This window comes from Eublepharis macularius, chromosome 1 (genome assembly GCF_028583425.1).
Source record: "Eublepharis macularius isolate TG4126 chromosome 1, MPM_Emac_v1.0, whole genome shotgun sequence".
In the NCBI taxonomy this organism is placed as follows: domain Eukaryota; kingdom Metazoa; phylum Chordata; class Lepidosauria; order Squamata; family Eublepharidae; genus Eublepharis; species Eublepharis macularius.
In genome coordinates, this window is record NC_072790.1 from 97,866,700 (window position 1) to 97,891,706 (window position 25,007).

The 25,007-nt window shown below is 45.9% G+C and overlaps 1 protein-coding gene across 2 annotated transcripts in view; it reads left to right on the forward strand.

Annotated features, from left to right (window-relative positions):
* Positions 1–2,188: 2,188 nt before the first annotated feature.
* Positions 2,189–25,007, forward strand: part of FOXO3 (forkhead box O3) — a 155,265-nt gene continuing 132,446 nt past the window's right edge. The window contains exon 1 of one of the 2 annotated variants that reach the window (XM_055003368.1): positions 2,189–4,147. In XM_055003368.1, the coding sequence (XP_054859343.1) occupies positions 3,590–4,147 (558 nt within the window). In that variant the 5' untranslated portion in view covers positions 2,189–3,589. The remainder of the gene's footprint in view (positions 4,148–25,007) is intronic. The other variant, XM_055003296.1, reaches the window with a different exon arrangement.

Below are 25,007 nucleotides of genomic sequence, written 5' to 3' on the forward strand. Positions count from 1 at the left end.
TTTGATATTTCATGTCTGGTATGTGACAGATTAGTCTCAAAGATAAGCATGGCCATGCTAGAAGAGATAAATACTGATAAGGTGGAAAGTATTATAGCCAACTATCTATCAACTACAGCCAGCCTGAAAGTTCTATAGCTGCAAAAGGCCAAAAGGCTATCAAGTCTTATCCCTCCAGTGCAAACCAGGACTTTGTTCACACTGGCTTCTAGAGAGCAGTTCACATCACAGTGTGCTACAAGCAGAGACTAGATGCACCAGCCTCAGGTGCTAGCAAAACAAACAGTTTCAGATGCCACATCCTACAGGGGAGAGAACCCAGTCCAAAGTTATTAGCTGGTTATTAGCTTCAAATATGACATTCTGTAAGACCCCAAACAAGAGTAAAACTCTATCCATAAGTCTACGAAGTCTACAAAGAATATGTCATTTATTTATGTATTTTATTTACTTTATTTATACTCCACCTTTGTCCACAATGCGTGGCTTACATAATTCCTCTATTTTATCCTCACAACCACCCTGTGAGGTAGATTAGGCTGAATTTTTGTGACTTCAACCAGTGAGCTTGTGACCTTTGAACTGGAGTTTCCCACGGATTTGAATCTGAGTCTCCCAGATCCTGTTCTGACACACTAACTGCTACACCATGTTGGCTCCCTCTTCATTGGAATGCAAAGATGTTCTGCCCCAGGAGAAAGGAGAGAAAACGCATTTTAGAATATGAAAAAAGCATTCTAGACCTCTATGGACCACAAACAAAGCACCAAAGAAAAATATTAACATTTATTAATTAAGAAAATGTGTATGCTTCCGCTCCACACCTGTTTGAGGCAGATCACAATTAAAAACAATAAAAACTAGTCATATCAATAAGAACAAAATATCAATTAAAACATTGCCAATAAAAGCAGACAAGAGTATAAAAGTGCTTATGACAGAGCACACTAAAATGATGTTGACAAAACAGTTTGCAGGCAAGGAGCTGAACATAAAGACAGCTAAAAAACCTGGTGAAAGATAAATATGTCGGCCTGGTGTCTAAAAGATAGTAAGGGGAATACCTGGTGAGCCTCAGTGTCAGGCACCACCAGAGTAAGTTCTGTCTCTGACTGCCATTTGCCTTGCCTGTGCAGTGTGGTCACAGACAGAAGGCTTGGGAAATCTCATTTGGACAGTCTGGGAGGAGGTGGTCCTTCAAGTACATGGCCCCCAGCGCCCCAGTGCTCAGTCCATGACTGGGTCCCAACGAAAGGCAACTGACACACACACACCTTACAAATGATTCCCTGGGGGTAAGCCCCATTGAATAGGCCTGAGTAAGACTTTGCGTATACCTGCTTAGAGTTGCTGTCTTAGGGCCTTATACGTAAGAACCAACACTTTGAATTGTGCCTGGAAACTGCTATCAAATCGTAGTTGGCTTATTGAGGCATATTGAAGCATATCCAGGTCTGGGTTAGCGTCGAAATGCTGGGAACATGAAAAAAATTGGGGGGCCTTGAGGGACACTTTGCTTATATTAGAATCTAATTACTGTTAGTATTTATACCAGTAAATAAGTGATGCCTTGCTGTGCACCTATATGTCCAAGTTTATGTATCTCTGGATTCTGGATCAGTCTCTAAACAGGAACCAGTTACTCTTTTAACCCAGTAAGATAGTTTAAATAAAAATTATAGGATTTTTCAACAAAAGTGGAACCTAGAATGACAAGCCACTCATTAAAGTGACTCCTCCCTCACCTCCCCCCCCCCCCCCGCAAACACCATCCGCCTGCACTTTGCAATAGCAAGGGCATTACAATACCGAGCCACCTGCATGTTTTGTAGTAAAACAACAGAGAATTGTAAAGATTGCGCCAATGTTCTAGGGCAGGGGAAAGCAGTCAGCATGTGCACCACTATTTCTCCCAAAACAAAGGCCGTTGAATGCTCTGTCCCCCGCCCCCCCATCCGTATGCCGAGTCCATTTTACAGAGTGAAAAAGTGAACGAATTGCTGAATCAGAAGAAATGAACTAGAGGGAAAAGAAACGCTGCTCCGTTTTTCAACCGTTATGCTAATCATGAGCTGTAACACAATACTCAGATCATTTTCGAGTTGTCATCGCTTTCCTAGATCCGCTGCTTATTGTTGCTGTTTTTTGTTTTTAAAAAGGCGGCGTTCCAAAGGGCACCGCGGGCAGAGACACAGCCTCCCCTCGCACGGCGTGCTGTGGGACTGGCGGCTCCGGAGCAAGTCCCTCAGCTGAGCGCGTTAGCCCGTCCCACTTTGAGGGAGGCGCCCAGGCTGCTACGGGGTTAGGTTGAGGCTCCCTGCGTGTGTCTATAACTTTGTGTTGCCGCTGCTGGTTGTTAGGAGAAGGAATGTGGAAGTCAGCGGAGTGGAGGGCGCCAGGCTGTTCCGGCGAGCGGGCTGCGGCGACGGCAGCGTTTCTCCCCGGCGGCTCGTTCGCCTTTCGCCGCGGCGTTGCAGGAAGCTCGTTCGCGCCTCCCGCCTCTCGCTCCAGCCCCGCTTCTTCGCCGTCTGCCTAAAGTGAAAGGCGCTGGAGCCGCAGCCCCAGGAAGCGTGCGGCAGCGCTGCCGCTTTCTCCGGCGAACGTCTCCCTGGGATTTTGCTTGCTGTGGGGATGCTCCCTTTCGGGTTCTCGTGACTGGGAGCCGGCCGCCCGTTCTGCCTTCTTTCGCTCGTGTGGACCTCGCGCCGGTCTTTTGGCCAAGGCTTTTGTTTTTTTAAATGACTTGACTAAAGAAGGGAAACTGTCAAGATGGCAGCAGCAGGAGCGCGGAGATTATGAACGTGGTGTCGGTGCTGGAACAAAACCCATCTTCTTGGCAGCCCTGCGGAGCGCTTCGGGCTTTTGGACCTGTTGGAAGAACGGCGGTTTAACTGCTGGGCTTTCGAGCTTCTCTCCCTCTCCATTGAAGGATCAGAGAGTTCCGGCTGTCTCCCCTTTCCCTCCCTCCCTCCGTTTAAAAGATTTGCTTTCCCTGTTTTTGAAAACCCTTCCCTTCTCTTCAGGGGAGGGAAGAGGCGGCATGCACAGCTGTGGCGAATGCGGCCGGATGCCTTGTGAGAGTTCGGCTCCCGAGGAAAGGGCGCTGTGAAGGGAGGCAGGGAGGGAGGGGAAGTATCGGCGGGGACGGCTCCGAGAGAAGAGGCGAGAGCAACAAGCGAGAGGCTCGGCCTGCGCTTGGATTCCGGGGAGGGGGCGCGGGTCTCTCGCGGAGGATACGGCGCGATGCTATTGGAGCAATCTGGCACGGGGTGAAAGATAAACAAACACGCGGCACGCCACCGCCGAGTCTGCTGGCCTTGGGGGTGCAGCGAGCGCCCGCCAGCCGTCGGGACCGGAGGAAGAGGCACAGGAGCGTCCTCGATCCGAGAGCAGGAGGCTCGCGAATCGGGCTGCGGGGGAGGGAGGAGCGGCCGCCGCCGCCGGACCTTTAATGGAGAGCGGCGCCTTAGCTCAGCCCCGCTGATCGCTGCTAGGAGGCGGGCCGGGCTGCGGATCGGGCTCCTTCGGCCCCACTTCTCCCAGCCAGCGGCCGACCGGCAGGAGCGCCTGCGGAGCGGGGGAGGCCGAGATGGCAGAGGCTTCTCCCCCGGCGCCGCTGTCCCCCCTGGACGTGGAGTTGGACCCCGAGTTCGAGCCCCAGAGCCGCCCTCGCTCCTGTACGTGGCCCCTGCAGAGGCCTGAGCTGCAGGCGAGCCCGGCCAAGCCCACGGGCGAATCGGCCGCCGACGCGGCATCCATGATCCCGGAGGAGGAGGACGACGCCGACGACGAGGAACAGGGAACCGGCTCGGCCATGACTGTCGCCGTTTCCAGCGGCTGCGGGAGCGAGCCCCTGGCCCCCGAAGAGGCTGGGCGCCTGCTGGCTCCGCTGCCCGGTGAGGGGTCCGGCCAGGGCGCCAGCGCGCTGAGTGGCGGGCAGCAGCAGCAGGGAGCGGCTGCGGCGCCGCGGAAATGCTCGTCCCGGCGCAACGCGTGGGGGAACCTCTCCTACGCCGACCTGATCACCCGCGCCATCGAGAGCGCCCCAGAGAAGAGGCTCACCCTGTCCCAGATTTACGAGTGGATGGTGCGCTCCGTGCCCTACTTCAAGGATAAGGGCGACAGCAACAGCTCGGCCGGCTGGAAGGTGAGCGCGAGGCGCGAGGTTGGTCCGGGGAGGGGGCGTCGGATGGCGGGCTCTGGCGAAGCGGCGGGAGTCCCCGCTCCGGAGTCCTGCCGATGCAGCACGCGCGCTTGCTACTGTTTTTAAAGTTTTATCTTCCGTGGTTCATGCTGTAGCCGAGACCGTCCAGTCCTACCTCCCTGTGGCGGGCTAAGCAGTACACTTAATCTGCGGATGCAGGAGCTCGGTGTTAACTAGTGCAGAATAACGATCTCCGGCGCGTTGCGCCATAGACGGTCAAGGCTGACGCTGGTTAGAAGGCATCGAAAGGGCGGGAAAAGAGGCGCCCTCTTCACCTTTTCTCCGGCCTGACTTTGATGGGGGAGGGAGGGGTTGGCTTACAAACATGAACTAATTGTTGTTCGGTGATTACTGTAAGTCAGTCCCTCAAAAGGTCACAGCACATTACCATAAGCATGTAGCATATTAACCCACATAATCGGAATTCCTAAATTATACTGCTCCTGAACTAGGAACTGAAGCAGATGACTGTGCATGAATGAGGCGGTTGTGCTGCTGACGTCCGGGTATGTTTTCACAGAACATTCCATACAGCAGCATATCCCACCCCAGCAGGTCTGCCTCTGCTGAAGGCTGCAGCCCAGGTTTGCCTTCTGCCTGTCCACATGGGCTGGTGGGGCAACCACAGGACAGTGCAGACAGTAGTCTGCCCAACTAGTTCTCCCCTGTTGGCTGTGAAGGGGCTCTTTCCCAGGGACACTTGTTGCACTTTCAGTGGTGCTGTGGAATGGCCAGGCAACCCAGAGTTTCCACACAGACATGCTCAGAAGGAACATTCTTGCAAGGATTCAAATTGTAGGCTTGACCCTTCTCTGCTTCCCAGGAGGGCAGTCAAATCAGGTATGCTGTGCCCTGCACATTTCACCAGTTAAAGATTAAACAGTGGTAGCAATGTAGATGTAGAAGGGCAGGTAGTGGTGGTGGAGAATGGTCAGAGTCCAGGGTGCTTCCCAAAAAGCACTGATGCAACTCCCTCTCTTTGCTGCTTTGCTATCTGGCCCCAACATCAGCCGCTGTCTACGTCAGCCTGGTATTTGCTGGGTTGAATGTGACCTGTGGTTTCCACCACCGTCTTTTAGGGAAGCTAAGAGGCTTGCGAGTGGTGCAAAAGAATGAGCAGCAGGTCTAAGATATGAATGATTTGTTTTTTTAGGTATGCCCAGGTGAGGGGGGGGGGTTTGCTGGCCATTGCCAGATTTTTTTTTCAGCCCACCAAGGTGTACATCAAAAAATAAACTGGAGTAACAAACTCAATCATTTCCCAGCAGTAGAAAGGGAGCCAAAATTATTCCCCCTGTTCAGTCTGTGGCTGCTGAGTGAGGGGATGATCCCTGTCCTTTGTTCGATGGGATTATATTCTCACAATCGACCTTAGAACATATTCAGTACTAGAATATAAGTGGAGGGACTTCACTGGCTTGTGGCAGTCCTCACTGGTAGATGTGGATTTATGTAATACTAATTCAGTCCTTTATTTTGAATATTGAGATCTCTTATTGTTTGGCAAGGAAGGGAAACTTTTCAGTAACAAACACTAGAAAATAGAGCATGCAGAGAGTGGCCTTGAATGCAACATTATAAGACTAAAATCCCAGGAGGTTAAATATTAAATAGTTAAGAGAAAGTACTATCTAGTGCTAGCAGGGGTAGACGGAACTGCCCTATTTCTTTACATAGCCATCTATTGTATTCACACACACATTATAACCCAAATATGTATCTTCCAGATACCCTTTTAAATTGCTTTGTGTAAAAAGTTGAACTCAGAAGGTAATACTGTAAAGCTCCACTCGTGCTTTCATGTTGTCTTTTGTTGTGACATTTCCATGCGTAAATACACAGAGATCACAGCTGAAGTGTGTTTGTCTCTTTTAGGTATAAGTCAGAGCTGTTCTGTTTACATTATACATACCACATAAAGGTAGTTTTAAATTCCTGAGCAGAGTTATATCCTTCTATGTCCATTGAAGTCAGTGTGTTTAAAAGGGTATATTACACTGGAAGTTTTGTAGCAGTATGCTTATGGTTCTAATCTTAATCTTCCTTTTTTCAGAAGCAGGTTTTGGTAAAGATGCAATAGTGTGTAAAGTTACTTGGGAATAAGTTCGATTAGGTAAAGTGGGGTTTATTTCTTGGTGAATATGCATAAGATCAGTGTATTAAGGGTCAGGTTGAAGTGGCAGTTTATGTAATTTGAATCAGAGAATCTAAGTAAGGTGCACTGGAGAAGTAGCAGGGTGAGGAGATACTTAACTTTTTTCCTCCCTGTAATTTCTCTGGTTCAAATGGCCCCTTCCTTATTCCATGCGGTTTGAAATATGTGTTTTTTGCATTAGGAAACTACAGGAGCAAAAGCACCCTAGAAGTGATTTGAACAACAGGAAACAGTAGGCAGGGAAAGATTTATGCATGCATCTCTCTTCCCATCACTTCTCTGTTCCCAGTGTTGCTTTTCTTAACAACAACAAAACTGAGCCATTGTTTCCTGTATTTATATGTAATATGAACAAGATTCAAGTCCAGTAGCACCTTTAAAGACCAACAAGATTTTCAGGGCATAAGCTTTTGAGAGTCAAAACTCCATCAGATACAGGGAGCTTTGCCTCTTGAAATCTTATACTCTGGTAATATTTAGGGTGCCACTGGACTCAAATCTTGCTCTTCTACCCTACATCAACATGGCTACCTACCCCAAAACATTTATATAACACATAATTTGTTCCTTATGGCATGACTAAATCCATAGATTTTCTTTTTAAAAAGCCATAGGTGTACTTACCTGTAGTCTGCCCCCCCACATCCACATCACACTTGCATACATCTCAGATGAATCCTGTGGTCCTCTATGTGACAGATGTGGATTATAGTAGCATGTGCAAGTACTGTCAGTGCAGGGGAAGAAGCAACATTGCTGTGTGAAAATTAGTGTCATGTTGATCCTTCCTTCCTCAGGCCCCACTTGTCCAGTTTTTGTGGAAAATGTACCAATGATAGAAAATTCCTGTCAACCCTGGAGTTGGACAGTGGTGGGGGGTTTTTTTGAGAGAGAGGCAGAGTTGAAGGTAGTACGAGAGAGATGTTGGTGAATGTGGTGTGCACACTCACCCCATTATTGTGTTTGTTCACTAGTTTTGCAAGGTTTTGAAGAGCTGCAAAACCCAGCAAAAACCTGTTTGACCAGAAAGGCCATTGTGACAGAAGAAATTACAGTGTAGGGCCAAGCTAGTGACATCTTTGTCACTCCACCTTCGATGCTATTTTGAATAATTGTCTTTCTCCACCTGCTGACACGGTTTTACAGTTAAGAAAAGATGGACTTCTTCATGTATTATAAAATTCATATATAGAAGGGTTTTTCCATATAGAAAATAAGATGCAATACATGCACAGCAATGTGATAATCTATTTAGAGGTTTTGCTGCAAAACAGATGTCGACTATGGCCAAAATTCTCTCTGTAGTGCCATTGTGTGCATGACAAGTTGGTCTGTGGGTTGTATGCTGTGTCAGAATTTTGAAACATGCAAACTGGCCCTGAGTTTTTCACATGTGAATATTGCTGTAAAAGATTAGAAAGAAAATATTGTCTTTGGTGCATAAATTGTGTAGATAAAATGGTTACATTTTGTATGAGGATACACAGAATCAATATATGCCAAATGCGGAAGGACTTCTGGAAAAGGGGGAAACTGTTTTAAAGTGTTCATATAAAATGAGGTTCATTTCTACCCAGCATGCTTATACTTTACTGCACTAAAGGTCAGGATTTTTAAGCTTTGCTGAAATGTTGTTGCTCTGGTTCACTTGCCTGCTGCTGGTCTTCTGAACAAAGAAGGAAGAAGAGCCCAGTTTTGATACAGAGCCTGCATCAAAAGCATGAATGAGTGCATTTATTTAGAACTCTAGTATCTTTACAATTTATTATAAAACCTCCTTTCCATTTTGAATATCTTTATTTGATGAGAGTAAAGGAGAATGCAGCACTATACGTTAGAAAAAATAATTTGGAGGCTTGAAGACAAAAACCATGTTTCTTTTGGTAACTTGTTCATGTGTTTGACTTCTTGGTTGGACACATTACTTAAAAACCTAATTTAAGTGCAAATGAAAGATTTCCACCAGTCTGAGAACTTGATTTAGTACACTCCCTTGGCTCAGGATACAGTGTTTACTCCAAGTCTAGGTTTTGTCACAGGCAGGCTATCAAAAAGAAGGTGTCATTTCATATTTGCATACAGGTTACAGTTATGTCCAGTAATAAAAAAGTTTTGTGTGTAACATTTAAGGGGGTCGTTTACTTTTGGGATCATACCCCTTTCAAGTAAATATGGTAAACATTTCTGTTTTGTTAGATTAACGTTCAGCAGTTTAAAAAAATCAAGGCTTGTGTCATAATATACAAAAATATATAGATGTATTTTGATAGCTTCTTTATATAGCAAATTTGCACGAGAGAGAGATGCAAGTGCCATTAGGAGCTTAGCTGCTTTCCATGCTTAGCATGGGTGTCCGTTGTGATGTGTCAGTTGCAGACTTGCTTGTTTGTCATCTTATTTGTTGTGACAAAACCAGCCTTTTAGCTATTACCTTGAGTGTTCAAAAAACTCAAAAGAAATAAGAATAAAATACTATGTAGAAGCTTGCAGGCCTGAAAGGTAGACTCCCCCCCCCGCCTTCAATTTCTTGGAAAACTAGTAACAAAGCCCGTTGTGGGAAAAAACACAACGAGCTCTAGAAAAGGGAGGGCGGGCAAGCAGGTATAGCCTCCTCCTCCGTGACTGACCCCAGCCGGATGAAGGGGTGGGTGGGCGGGCATTACCTTATGCGCCGCTTCTAATCCCAGCTGGTGAACGGGAGCGGGCATTGCTGCCTGCTCCACACCTGATTTCAGCAGGGTAAAGGTGGGGGATGGGCACTGCTGCCTGCTCTGCTCTTGATCTGGCTAATACTACGTCTTTGTAAACTTGTATTCGTCACCCTATGACATTGTTTATAGAAATGTTCTTGACACTGTATGGAAATGCCTGCCTTTGTCCTTGCCACTGATTTTACTAATCCCACACTATGTAATCCACCTTGAGTCTCAGTGAGAAAGGCGGAATATAAATGACGCAAATAAATAAATAAATAATTAAAAAGGGGCTGGACATTGCATCCTGCTCTGTACCTGATCCCAGCTGGGTTAAGGTGGGGTGGGCGGGCGTTGACATCTGCTCTGCTCCTGTTTCCAGCTGGGCGAAGGCGGGGAGTGGGCATTGCCACCTGCTCCATACCTGATCCCGGCTGTGTGAAGGGGAGGGTGGACATTGCTACCTGCTCTGTGCCTGATCCTGGCTGAGTGAATGAGGGGCAGGCATTGCCACCTGCTCCACTCCTGATCCTGGCTGGGTGAATGAGGGGGCGGGGATTGCCTCCTGTTCTGTGCCTGATTCTGTCTGGATGTAGAAGGGTGGGCATTGCTGCCTGCTCCACGTCTGATCCTGGCTGAGTGGAATGGGAGCAGGCATTGCTGCCTGCTCCATGCCTGATTCCAGCAGGTTGAAGGGGGAGTGGGCATTGCCACCTGCTCCACATCTGATCCAGGCTGGGTGAAGGGAGGTGGGCATTGCCAACTTCTCCGCTCCTGATCCTGGCTTGAATGGGGGGACGGGCATTGCCTCCTGCTCTGCGTCTGATCCCAACTGGGTGAAGGGGAAGTGGGCATTGCTGCCTGCACCATGCCTGATTCCGGCAAGTTGAAGGGGGAGCTGTCGTTGCCACCTGTTCCGTACTTGATCCAGGCTGGGTGAAGTGGGGAGCAGGTATCAGCTCCTGCTTTGCACCTGATCCCAGCTGGGTGAAGGCAGGGGGGGCATTGCCACCTGCTCCGCTCCTGATCCCAGGTGAGAGAAGGGGGTGGACATTGCCACCTGCTCTGCTCCTAGTCCCAGCTGTGTGAAAGCAGGGGGTGGTGGGCATTGCTACCTGCTCCGCACCTGATCCAGCCTGGGCTTCCCACCACGACACACTCTCTGGAGGGACGTGCTGCCTCACCTGGTCTTCCCTCCACAGCAGCACCCTCTGGTGGCACACCAGGGTAGGAAGTGAGTTGTCTGGAATATGCTTAGTCTTTTATATAGTAGGATTTTAATTGATTTCAGTAGCAGGAGTATCTAGGCCATCCAACAAAGCGCCTGCATTAATTAGATGGCTTAGTATTGTCGAAAAAATTCTGACGATTTATAGTTTTAATTTGATTTTGATTTTATTTCTGAACAGCCTTAAGTGGTGCTCAGAGCTAATTAACACGTTGAAACACAGATCTCTGGAGACACGGTGATAGAAGTCAGAAAGAAGAAATTTCTCAGTGCCCTCTAACATTGACTGTGTTGGAAGATTAAACCACACTGGGAATCTGAAGTTTTATTTTCCAGGGTCTTGGGCAGCCTTTGAAATGAATGATAACCTATAATGACTACCAGGCTTTTCCTCACTAATACTAAATGCTGACTTACCAGAGTTGTAGTCCTTCAGAGTAACCTCACTAGTTTCTGTAGAGTAATGGAGAATAAAGCATTCTTATGTATAACTCTAGGGCTCAAAGAAGGGTCTGAAGAAGGGGGCTCTGAATACCAAAAGCTTACACTCTGAAAATCTTGTTGGTCTCTGATGTGCCACTGGATTCAAATTTTGCTCTTCTATAAACCAACATGCCCACCTAAAACTATCTAGGGCTCAAAGTGTATTACATAAATCATTTTAAAAATTATATTTGCATGTATATGGGTGTGGCAAAGGAAGAGAACATTTTCGGGGGTGGGGGAAAAGTTTATTTTTGTGTTTCGAATACACATATTAATTTGTACTACCTTAGATATGCATAATTTTTTCCTTTTTTTTCTTTTGGAACATTACTTGGCATGCCTGTGAAACTAACATGGTTTGGTTAAAAAGTATTTTGAGGCTATTTAGAAGGTATCATGAGGCAGTCCATGGTTAAGCTTATGGTATGCTTGCTGAATATCCTTTACTATGGTAGAACTATTTACTTACTAAATACCTTAAAGTGTGGACACATTCAGTCTTACTTTTGGCATGTCACTACTGTAATGCATTGGAGAAGGCAGTATTAGGCATAGTAGGAAAATAGCGCTACATAATCGTCATGATTTCTGGATGTATCTATCAGTATATTAATTCTGTGGGCCATTTTCACATAGGGCCCATATAATTCATAAGCTGCTTACAGAGAGTATTCACGCCATTGTTGCACATTCCTGGTTGGCACTGACGTTAGATTCTTTGAACTCCTCTTACAAATAGTAGGGCTCCATGAGCAGTTTCTGCAGTGTGGGAAATGTTTTTGATGACCTCTATGTGGGTTCCTTAAAAAGTGGGTGTTAGCAACTAATATGGTAGGTGGTGTGCAGCAGGGAGAGTTTGATAAATATATAGATCGAGAGCGACACTGATTTGTTGCTTTGAAAGTATAAAAAATACTATTAGTATTTTTTACTTAAACACATGGTCACATGTATAGGGGCTGAAACTATACAAGCCTTGATTGTGATAGTACCTTCCTTAATTCTGTAATGAATGGATAAATGGAAAAAAATAGTATTGGCACATACATAATATATGTAATAATATATGTGATCCTTGGACCACATTTGTATAATATAATAATATGAGTTACAGGCTTGGAAGAGAGTCAGGGCAGCTTCAGAAACGAACAGTCTGTGCAAATACAGGAATTATTATTGCTTCCTGTATTTTTGTGTATCAGTATATCAGGCTTGTAATATTATTATGCTGGTATTTGTGTTCACTGTCTTCCCCTCTGTTATCAGTGTATGGTGTCCAGCAATGCCATCCTCTTTTCCACACACAGCCCCATTAGCATTGCAGCAGCAGAGGTCAGACTCCTTCCCCAGGGCTCATATCAACTCCTCCCATGGCATCTCAGCAGGAGGCACCTCCACAGAGCTCTAGGCTACCTTCCCTGTTGCGGAAGCAGCTGTCAACACGTGTTAAGCCCCAAGCAACAAACCCTGGCTTTGCAGCTAACTCATGATTCAGGTGGCTCAGTCTCAGTCAAGCCGATGGGAGGCCTTGCCTGGGCAGGGCAAACACAGGCCTCAGGCCACTAAGGGAGCCACCAGAGAAGCTCTAGCAGCAGCGAGCCTGACAAAGAGCAGAACAAATACCCTGCCCAAGACTGAGTTGGGGCAGGAGGGACCAGGAACCTGTAGAGTCTGCCTAGCCCTCCCGTCAGATAAGCCAGGAGGAAAGCCTCTCAGGGAGGCTGGGTTGGGATTGGGATGAAACCTAGGAAGGGGATAAAGGTAGGTTCCTTTAAAAGTAGGTTCCCATGAGGGCTGACGGGGAAAGCAAGGGAAGAGGCATCTGGAGTGTGTTGGGTCTGTTGGGCAGGAAAAGGAACAAGGTGGTGCAATCCCTTTCCCTGCCTGTTTGAAGCTTGAAGACACCTGCCTTTGGCAGCCTTCAAAACAGTGGCCGGCCAGCTGGTGACGTCAGTAAGGGAGAAGTCTCACATATGAAAAAGGGACGGTGTTGGATTTTGGACTGTACTGATCTGTGGTGCAAGCAAAAACACACCTCTTCTGTCTGCTCCAAAACTAAGTGCTAGATGAGAGCTCCACCATCCACCCAACCCTCCAGGTATGCCACATGCTTCAGAAGAAGAAAGGGGGGGGGGTCTCTTGGATACCTTGGAGCAGGAAAGTAGCTTAGCAGCTTTCAGTATCATTGATGATGGCATCTTTTTGGCATCCTTTTGGATGGCCTTTCTGAGCTGGGACTTGCTGCAATACACTTTACATAAGGCTGCCTTGAAAAGTTAGAAAATTCAGATGGTGCAAGAGCAAGATTTGGGTCCAGCGGCCCCTCAAAGACCAGCTAGATTTCCAGGGAATTTAGTCTTTGTCAGGGAACTTTGACTTTCGAAAGCTCATACTCTGGAAATCTAGTTGGTCTTTAAGGTGCTACTGCACCTGACTCTTGCTCTTCTGCCAGAGATCAACACAGCTGCCCATCGGAAACTGTCTTCAGTTGATGGAGAATGCTGCAGCTAAGACACTGATCAAAGTGAGTTTTCAGGACTATATCATTGCAGTCTTGGCCCAACTACATTGGCTCCCAGTCTGTTTCCAGGAGCAGTTTCAAGGTGCAGGTGTTTACCATTAAAGCTGTATATGGCTTTGGATGAGCATACCTGAAAAACCTCCTACTCCTTTATGAAGCTACCCAACCACTACAGCCATCATCTGAGGCCCTGTTTCAGATTCAACTGCCTTCTGAGATTGGAAATGTGGTAACCCAAGAGAGGACCTTCTCATTTGCTGCAGCAAAACTTTGAACATGCGTTTCCAGAGAGTCTCACATGTCGTCTCCTGTTGTCTTCCACCAGCTTGTGAAGACTTCTTTGTTTCATTTGGCATTCCTTCAGTGATCCCTCCTTCTTGGTCTGTTTATAATTTATGTATGTGTATTTTATTTTATTGTATCCTATTTGTATTTTAACTTTGTTTGAATGATGTGTTTTTGTTTGTTTTTAAGATGTGTTTTTGTTATGTATGTTTCATCTGTTGGCTACATTGGTGGCCATGATGAGGGCAGAAAGGCAGGGTGTAAATTTTGTAAAATATAAGGGTCAGTGACATAGTAGTTAGAATAGGACCTGGGAAGTCCAGGTTCAAAGCCCCAGTTTTGAAGCTTGCTGGATGTCTGTGAGCCAGTCATGTATTCTCAGCCTAACCTACTTCACAGTGTTATGAGAATAAAATCAGGAGTGGATAACCATGTACACAGCTTCTTGTTAGCATGCCAGGATAAACATGCTCTGGATAGACACACTTCTGATGGGCAGAGGTCTATCCAATGTTCAGCATGATCAAAGAACTCTCTTTAATCCTCTAGGCATAAGAGAGGAAGGGCAAGTCTTATGTAGGAGTGATTTTTGGAGTAAGCAGACGTTCTTGTCTGCTCCAAAGCTCAGCCGAACAGGAGAGCCTTCCCACAAACAAGAGTTCACAGAAAAATTGAAAGGAAGGGATCTCTGTGTTATTCTGTGCCTCAGCAGAAGGCCATGGACATATGAGTGTTCGTATAGAAGACTGGCTTCAGTGCTGATGGTGCTGTAATAATAACCAATGTTTCCTCCATAGGCTTCTCAAGATCCATCCTGTCGTCTACATTCTAATAAACCTATGTGCAAGCTATTTTAACACTCACCTACACATTTCAAATCCGCCTCACAGTGATTTATTTATATGACTCAGTATCTGCGTTCTCCTTTGAATAACTGATGAGGGTACAGAGATAATGTTTTAACTTTTGGTTTTCCTAAAGTGAAGAACTGGTGAAAGGAGGGGCTGGATATTCTTCTTTGTAGAGAAACAAATGTTTTAGTGCTTTTTCTCTACTCTTGTTTGGTAATTTGATGAGGGTGGCTTATTTAAGGTCACTCTGGAATATACTTTGCACACATTTTTTGTTCAGCACTCTCACAACTATTTCTCACTCTTTTATCCTTTACAAGGAGCCCCCTTAAGAAAAAAAGTACTGTGTTAAATATTCCAAAAATAACAGTTTTTTTTTAACAAAAATGAATGGTCATGAGCACTCTTGCCTGGAAATGGAATCAAGACAGATGAATGATAAAAGAAGAAAATGAGGCAGATGAATGGTAAAAGAAGAAAACAAGAGCTCTGGGAGAGCAATAAATCTGGCATTGTTATATTCACATTCCATTTTACCAACCAGCATGGTACAAGAGGCAGACCTCACAGTTCAGTAGCTTCAACTGGAAAGAAGGAAAAAAAACCACTCAATTTTCTGGACCAATCTTCACACACAAAGCAACCTAGGAAAAGAGAGAGGAGGGAAGAATTCAAGACTTCTCTAGCAGCCAGTAAGCTTCTACAGATGGTCCACTTCATACCTCAGTTCTAACGTGGAATATTCAGTGACTGGCAGAGTACTGTATTGCAAAAAGCATTTGTCAGATCTAGAAAAATGAAGATATTTATACTTAAAATTCCATAAATATACCAAATAGTATAATTTTATGTTAACTTATAGATAATGCATTTTTGTTGTTCAGTGAATAAAAGAAGTTTAGCTTTGATTAAAAATAAGTATTGCTTATATTTCAGTTTTTCTCAAAATGTCTTGTTTTTTTCCTAGGAAAAAAGGTTAAAAGCTTTTTTTTTCTGTGTGGCTTTACAATTTTTGGAAATTTAACATCTCTAGTCATACTGTGCCAAGCCTTCGATTTGAGGCTGAGGATAATGGATATGTCTCTTAGCTGTCCTATGTCACTGACAGGAGTTGAGGGGCGGGGACATGGGGGGTGCTGTAGTGCCAACGGTATTATGCCACTTCCAGGAAAAACCTATAGGTGATGTCATGCAGCTCTAGGAATTACAATAAATTCTGTGGCAAAGCAATAGGGTTTCTGGTGATTCCTAGAGCAATATGATGTCACTTCCAGTTTTTCTCTGGAAGTGACATAACACCATTGTGCCCACTGTGATTTTTATTTTTTTCTTTTACCAGCTGTTGGCGCTCTGGCAGGTAATGGGAACTGGGGAAGGCCCCCACCCCCCACCCCAAGTGGATAAATGGCAAGCCTACATTTCACTTACCTGCCATTGGGTTTTGTAGTTTTGTGGTATTTCTATACCTAATCTAGTTGACCAAAATCATTGTTTTTCTCATATATGTTTTAAGCCTCTGGGTTCTTTCATACAGCTATATCAATAATTCTAGAATTTAGAAGCAGATATTTTGCTTTATTTTGTTTTTATATCAGAAGCCTAATTAATCTACACCTGGTATGTTTATCTTCCTTGTGAGAGATAAAGACCAGCTGCTGGTATATTTTGATTTTTTATAAAGATTTTTCTAAGCTTCTGTTTCAAGAATGTGATACCATACAAAAATATCTTGCAATTCAAGTTTAGCTTTGCTTGATACCTGCTTAGTAGGTTTAGGTTTCCCTTCCTTTTGTCTAGAAAGATATAGATGCTAAGCATTAATAGACAAATAATTTAGCAGTGGTTTGGATTTGCAATTTACTGTGTGGTAATCAGGTAGGGAAACATTACAAAAGTTGTTAATTTTTTTCTTACAGATCAGCTCTAACTTCAGTGAACTTATTAAGTATTATTAAGTCCCATTGAGGTATATGGTATTTGCTTCTGAGTATGCATGTTAAAGATTGCTCTGTCAATCAGCATGTTTTGAATGTTGGTTGCATTCTTCAGCATACCAAAAAGAAATCATGATTACATCACTGTGTTCTCCCTTCACCACAGTATTTTACTGCAACATTCTTGAAAGTGAGTAGAGTATTGAGGAACAGCAAATGCAGGGAGAGTTGTAGACATATACAGTGAAATCCTAAGAAGAGTTACTCCAGTCTTAAGTCCATTGAAGTCAGTGGGCTTAGACTGGAATAATTATGCTTAGGATTTCACTGATAATGATGCACTCTTACATGTCTCTGCTACCATGTGTCAAAAAAGCCACAAATGCACTCGGCCCAGCTGGCTGTGTGAATCATTTCTCCATAGGTATGCAGTTGCAGTTGGGGATGGTCACTTGGGGGAAAAATCAGTATTTTTCAGATCTCAGGAATGGTTTCCATACTGATATTTTGGATTTTTTGGGTTCCCAATGCTGTTTGGCATTCAGATTCAGATTTTCTTTTCAGATTTCTAAAAATTTTGGAGGTCTGTTATTCCCTATGGGGAATTCTTTCTGGGGGGCTGGAGTGGCTGTTTTCAAGCAAATTACACCAAAATTGCAAGGAATCTAGTTCTGCTTGCCCACTAAAGACCCCCCCGCCCAAGTGTCAAGTGAACAGGGTAAACCCAGCCGTCCTACTTGTCTCCGTTACTTCCTATGGGGAAAAATCCCATATTTTTTCCAGCCACACCAAATATCTCCCATCAGAGATGCATAACATCCCTTCCCTACAAGAGTCCTGGAGGGCAGAGCATCGGAGAGATCATGGAGTGATTCCCATCTTGGCTGGCTGGCTGGCAGCAGCACGGCCACTGTATTAGCCTCTCTTCCCGCCCGCTCCCCCCAAAGAAGCACCATCTGGTGCGTCTTCAAATGGTTCCTGAGTCTGGTCACTCAGAGATGGCTCATAGACTTAAACTGCTGGTGCTGTGCAAAATGGAAATTGTCGATCCTCTTGAAGTACTTCCATACCATTTAGAAACAAGGGCACCCACACTGACTAGCAGCTGCGGGCACTGTTGGAGCTGCCTCCTGTGATGGGTTTTTGGTAGACATATTGTGTTTGGAGGGGGCCTAAGGAGATGCCCAAAGGAGAAGGGATTGAGATGGCAGCACCTTGGGGTGCACCTCCATCTCTTCAACTTGCACTACCTCCCACTGATCTTCCTTCCTCTCCTCAGAAGGCCTGCTGGACTATGGAGGAACCAGAGAAGGGGTGCTAAGTCTCCACTTCAGTTCTACCAGCATCCTCTGGGTCCCTGGGAAGAGCTTGAGAGGCTGAAGATCTCTTTTCCCCCAAGTTCAGCTCAAAAGACAGTTCAGGCTGCTCATTCTCCTGCTGCTGAGTCACTGCAGCAGCCTGAGCGGCAGGCCCCAGTGCCAGCACCTACCTCAGGCACCTCTGCAGGCTGCACTCCAATCAAAGCCTCAGTGAAGGAGGGCCTTGCAAAGCCTCTTCATTGCACCACTCCAACCAGAGGATGGGAATGGTGGAAGACTGCTGTGTGGCAGGCATCTGCACAGGTGATGGTGGTGGAGAAAGCCGTAGTCTTCCCCTCTGCTCCACTACTCTTCTGCTTAGCCTTTCCCCCAGGGCCCCACTGCACTCCTATCATTCATTTTTTCTCTCTGGACTACTTCACCAAAGTAGGCTAGCTCCTCTACTAGGCTACACTGAATTCTAAGTCTGAGCACTAATTAATCTGCTTTTAAACCCAATTCACTAAACTGTAGTAGACCTTTTTCTGTCCACCTGGCTCCCTGAGCACTAGCCTGTATTTGCCTGAAAAACCCACACAACTCCTCTCTCTTTTAAAACTCTTTAAAAACCCACACAATCTAGGCTTGATTTAATAGGATTCTTTTTTAAAACTTGCTTCTGACTTTGTAGCCTATAATCTAATTTTTTTTGTAAGTACAAACTATGATGGATGTATGGAATTATTTTTAAAACCTCCATTTGTTTTTTTCCAAGCCTGCAGTCAAAGCCATTCCCCCTCCCAAACAAACCCTGGAGCATAAAACTTACGCTCCAATTTTTTTTTTAAAAAAAAAATTTGATTTATCACTTGGAAGCCTTAAAAAACCCTACTTCTTAAAGACAACATTGGATCCTAAGCTGAAATTTAGTTTGTGTTTTTTAAAATACCTAAACCCTCACCTACAGTTAACTGATATTAAAACCTAACCAGAAATTTTCTTCAGAACCTGCTGCAACAATTAAAAGAAAAGAAAATCCAGCAAAACAGCACAAGCCTTTTAAAAACAACTCAATACAAAACCAAGGAAATTTATATTTAACAAGAATCAGAAAGAAAGCAAAAGCTCCTTCCTCTAAATCTTCCAGGCCAAAAAATTCCCTAAAAAATGTGAAATAATGTTTTAAATTTGGTGGGCCAGTCCTGGTGGTGTCCAGAAGACACAGACAGGGTCTTCCTAGGGAGACAGCAGAAGGCAGCCGAGATTGCCAGAGCAGCGGCAGGCAGGCAGCCAGCACCACCAGGATTCCAGAAACTCTAGCCCTGCAATGGAGTCAAGCTACAGGGCAGGCCAGTTTTTTATCTTTTTTACTCATGCTCAAAGAACCATGGAGGACAGTGAGAGAACTGTCCTGAAAGTTTCAGTGCTCCCCCTAACTTCTGATCCCATTGCCTGAGAAAGCTGCCTTCCTCCCACTCCTCTTGTTGCCTGGGAAATGTGTTAAATAGAAGAAAAACAAGCCTTAAAATGCTGGCCAGGATATTCCAAAATATTTCCGCAAATATTCAGGACCCAATTACTGGTATTCCAAAAAAACGGAATATCGATCCGGATATATATCCGACAAATGCTAATAAGGCATTTTTCAGATATATATTCTGACTGAATATATCTGAATGCACATCTCTAGTTGCAGTTACTAAGAAGAAAGTTTTTATCCTGAGCTCCTAAATTTGGAGGTGAAAATAGAATACAGAATTTGGAAGTGGACTTTACTATGAAAGGCAAGGGCCTGAGTTATCTGTGTACTTTAAATTATTTTTAGTTCTTCCTATTTATGCTGGATTATAACTTCTGTGCATGGAACACCAACTATAAGATCAGAATTGAGCAAACATAAGAGGAGGAAAAACTCAATCCGACAATCTGCCTGATAGGCTTGATATATAACATGACTTCAACTCAGACGAGTAAGAAAATCATGAGCTGGATGTTAACAGAAGCTCCCTTGGCTTTATCTGCCAGGGGTTGCAGATACTGTATGGATCTCTACAATTGAAATTTGCTTCAGTGTTAATAACTACAAATAGACATGCCCAAAATAGACTTTCATCAGGGTAGCAAACTGTTTTCCTGTGTCTTGAATTGGAATGTTGATGGGTGTGAAGGGAAAATAACTAGGAAATATAGCCACACAATTTACAGCATATGATTCCAAGAGACTCACAGGAGGTGGTCTTGAAAGTAGCAGAAAATAATAAATATGGCTGGAGGATTTTTCGTACCTGGTAATTTGTTAAATGTGTGCAGAAATATGATTGTCATTGATCTGTTTTACACAAGGTATGTGTGAGTTGTTACGGATTTGCTACTATGGATAATGTGGATCACAGTGTTATAACAGCATAGCAGGGAAGAAAGAATTTTGAGGAAAACAAGCTTGGGTTAATGAATCTCTGCTTCTGTGGTGATCCTTGTCTCCTGCTGCAGAACATATCTCCACGAGTTGCCTTGTTTTGCCTTGTTTGAAAAGAGGCTCTGGGAGTTGCCTGGGTTTTCCAATCCAGCTGCTGTGTGTGTTACTGATGATTGTGACAAGGGAGGCAACCCTGTATGTTTCACAGCCTGTTTTGCTTCCATAGGTTGTTTCGTCATAGATGTGAAAGCAAAAGCACTCTGTTAGCTCATGTAATTCTATACCCTTCCTGCTCTTTTGAAACTTGGCTACATGTTACAGCTGCATACGTGGAAACTGTCTATTTAAAATCCTGGAACTCTCTCTTCCTACATTCAGAAAAAACTCGAATGGCTGGAAATTCTGGCTCAGCCCTCCCAGGAAGGAGAGAAAGAGCTCTGGGCAGATAAAAGGAATGGGAAATAGCTCCTTACCTTACAGAGGAAGTCATTTTGCCATCTTGCTGTTGGCTGAGTCTTTAAAATTTAATTTTATTAAAACTTTTGATATGAATGGAGTGAGGAGAATTTAACTCCCTAAGTGCCATTGTTCCTATTCTCTAATGAAACCAATCAGGAGCAAGATGGAGAATGATTTCTTCCGTCAAGCAAGGAGCCATTCCTTATTTTTCTTTTTCTAAATTTTACTAGAGCAATGGTTGGTTGTTGTGGGTTTTCCGGGCTGTATTGCCGTGGTCTTGGCATTGTAGGTGTAGCACCAAAAGACTTTTGGTGCTACACCTCTGAAGATGCCAGCCACAGCTGCTGGCGAAACGTCAGGAACTACAATGCCAAGACCACGGCAATACAGCCCGGAAAACCCACAACAACCATCGTTCTCCGGCCGTGAAAGCCTTCGACAATACATTTACTAGAGCACTTTCTCCTTTGTGGGCTGGCAGGGAAATACGAAGGTGCTCACAACTGTCCCTGCTTTCTAAAAAGAAAGAACTTTCAGATTTTAAATCTTCTCACATGTGCAGGAGAATTAGGTGGTAGAATGCTGATAGACTGCACCTCTTCAGACTGCAGGTGGAAAAGCACATTTTGGAATGCTCCCCTAAACCCCTTGCAAATAGAAAGCCAATATAGCAAGCAAAGAGAGTAGCAGAACCTTTACCTCGGCTGTGCTCCCCTCCCCCTCCGCATTTGCATGGAGTTTATTTTAATGAAAAAAAACATTTAAAGCTAGAATAATCGAAATCTACAGTTTGAAGAGTTGGTCTGTTCTGCCTCCATGAGGCTGTGTCATTGCATGGGCCTAAATTGACGTCTTTCTGAACATGGTGTGAGAACAAATGCTTCTGGTATTCAATCACATCCTTACTTGTCTAGTAATATATGAGAAATAATTGCACTTACTAATTTCACTTATGCCTAATACAGTGAACCATGCAGGGCTTTTCTTCCCTTCATATACTTACGGTGAGGTCAACGTGTTATCCCGCAATGTATCATTGAATGTGTTATGGATAGGCATAGCATACCCCACTAACAGTTTGATCCTAAGAAGAATTACTACTTTCTAAGTACATTGAATTCAGTGTAAGGTAAAAATGAATTTGCTTCCTCCTTCAGAAACACATGGGCAGCCCACTCCTAAGACGTGGCCCAGTGCCCACACCCATGCATCAACATAAAAGCGCATGGACTTAAAAAGCCCACTCCCTGTGGACTTACACAGGAGAGCCATGCTGGTGCCCGAACTCGGCAAGGCAAGGCATGGCCGCCACCAAGAGCACCTGCCCGCCGTTCCCCTGATAATCCTTCCCACAACAGCGAATGGCTGCACTACTCCCCTGACAGGTGTGTGAGGGGCAAGCAGCGGTGCAGCCAGTGGGGAGACCACGATCCCCACTGCCTACCAACACCTTCGCTCCCATCAGGGAGCAGGCATCCTGGCCTGGGAGTGGGCAGAGGTAACACTGAAGGTGCTGACAGGGCACCCACCCTCTTGCCTGTTTAACTCCCATTTCTAATGAGGGCCAGGCCGGTGGCTGTAGCTCCACGTGCCTGCGAACTCCCCCACCACCATGAGAAACAGGTTCCCCCTCCCTAAAAGGTGGGACCAGAAAGGCTGCAAAGAGTGTAGAGGGACCCAGTACCCAGGATCAGCCCCCCAAGGTCCAGGAAAGGCAACTCTGTAGAGGTGAGTGGGGGTGGGTGCTGCAACAATTGACACTGCTGCCCAGTGGAGACCATTGGGGAGATGGGAAGGACCATTTGATGGGATGGGAGCAACCAATGCTCCTCAAATTGCAGCAGCTCTATTACACATCACCACATCGAAAAGATTTAAGGAGAATGCAGGGTGGCCCTCGCAAGTCATGCTCCAGTCCTATGATGACACCCCCCCCCCAGAATGGAATGATGGCCTGCGTTGCACCACCCCCACCCCCACCAGACACACACAAGCTGCACACCAAGTCCCACCCTGCTGCACGCTGTGAACCTAAGGGGGGAAGGGGGAGGGAAGCTGGCCGGGGCTGAAGTTTCCAAGGTGCAACTGGACACCTGCTATTTTGGCCTACAGAGCCATGCAAAGGCATGGAGCCACCTAGAGCCTCATAGGAGCAACTCCACCTGTCCCAGCCAAGAGTCAGAGACCATTTGCTTTGAAGTGTGGAATGGCAGCCGTTCGGGGAAGTGGAGGGGGCCTACTGTCCTCTAAAGGCAAGCAAACAGATTGGAGGGCAGTTGGTGTTCAAAACAAATTTTATTGAATTGCGAAAAGGGAAGAGGATGTCTGGACACTTGTCTCACCAATGTCAACCAGCAAGGCCAGGAGCGAAGCCAGCCTGCACAACTGTCAGAGCTGTGGGATCCATTCCTCTTTCTGCCCTCACAGGAGTGAGGTTGAAATGCAGGCTGCCTGGAGAACCACTCCCTACGCTGGACTTGCATGGCAGTTGAAGAGAATCATGGGGGGGGGGGAGACCTGTCTAAAAGGGAAGCAGACATGTATGGCAAGGGACCTGGCCCTGTGCAAGCCCCAGCCTAGTCTGCCACATTCTGAGAGGGTGTACGTGGGTGGGAGTGGCGGTGGCAGCAGCTCCATTTGCTTGGGTGCAGCCCACAGGCAGATGATGCATGCCCCTCTGGTGAGAAATCAGCTCTCATCTGCCTCAGGATGGTCTGAATCTGTGAGGGAGACAGTCGAGGGGCTGAGCAACCACCACCAACATGGAATTATGAAAACCCAGTCACCTCGACCTGCGGCCACACTTCCTCCTCTGCTGGATTGCACCCAGCTGAGGGGGTCTGAACAGAGCTCCCAAATGGGAAGCTGGAGCCCCCCCCCAAATGGCTGTGTCGAGCCCCCCCCCACCAGCGAGCCTCATCTGCAGAGGCTGGTGTTTAGGAGGGTGTGGGTGAGGGGAGGGGGGAAGCTGTTGCTGATGAGTGAGCTGGGACACTGCTACCCCATCTTCTTCTTACCTGTCAGAGCACCCTTATCCTTTCACGAGCTGGGACTCAGATATCAGAGAACCTGCAAGGAAACCTGGGTGGAGTTTGTTAGTATAACATTCTGGACTAGGCACTTCTTCCCTTGAGTGAGTGCAAAGTACTCCCTGATTCCTCAAAGCCCCCCAAGTGCTCTTGTGCCCCACCACTGTGAGCACTCTGTCCCACCTCACGCTCAAAGTCCCCACAGCTCTAAGTCCCCGTGGCAGGGGGCTGCAGGGCAGGCAGAGCTTCCAGCCACCTGCCAACTTACCCACGTTACCTTGCCCAGAAGTTATATAAGGCGCCCGGTGAGCTGATTGGGTGCATGGAGGGAGGCTCACCCACCACAATGGTACACGCAGATTGGTCCCTGCAGTAGTCACCATCCTGTGTTCCACCGGGCCTCATGGGTAGGGCTGGGCGTGGGGGGGGCACCTATGGGCTACGCCACCTTTTTCGTGGTATAGATTTCTGCCACTGCAGGGGGCGTGCCTGGGCCTGAAGCGGCTTAGGGAGCCCTCCCCGGCACACCCCCTATGGTGCCAGCACAGGAATTTATGCTGCACTTACACCTATGTTTAGCTGCCTGTCCTGGCTGCTGCCGCTGGCCCATAGCAGGGGTGCACCTTGCCGGGCCATCAGCAGAGGTGGGGGGGGGTACGTCCATGTAAGTGTGAGTTACAATAATTTAAACCTTAGTCCATTCCCTGAGCTCTTTCAACCCATTCCTTCGGATTGCGCAGAAAGCCATTGCTGATTTACATATGTCCATGCAGAAGATAAAATAGTTCATTGACTGAACTAAAACATGCTGTCAAGCTGGTTCAAAAGCAGCCCATGGGTAAGAAGAGATTAAAATTAATACTTGAGGTATCTGATCCTGGAGCCTCTTGTGTCATGAGCATTTTAAAGACTTTTAATATTCATATGTAGCTGGGACAATGAGATTCCCATTCACACCAATGATAGGGCACTTCCTTTTAAAATGTCATGCAGAAGAGACACAAACTCACTCTTGAATTAGCACTGAACACACTAAATGGGCTTGCATGGTACCTGCACTGTAAGAGGGTGGATGCTTTGCTGCACATTTAGTTTTGGCTCATGGCCTTTACCCACCAAAATATCTGATGGCAACAGTTTTAAAAATGATGTTTGTGAAGTATTGTGTACTGTGTAGTATGCATTGTGAGCACGAAAATAGTTCAGTGAAACAACATCTCACTTTTATTCTGCAAATGGGCAAAACCAACAGCTGCCTGTACATTCACTTCTCTGTAGTGGCCCCCACTTCAGCTTGCATGAAGAGATCAGGAAAGCTTCCACTCCCCTGGCTTTACACTGTGCAAAAACCAGTTATTCAGGAAGGCTGTCTTACACAGGTAAGACAGCTTTGCTGTATGGAAATGGTTCAGAGATGCTTCGATAAAGCGATAGGGACTGTAGATTAT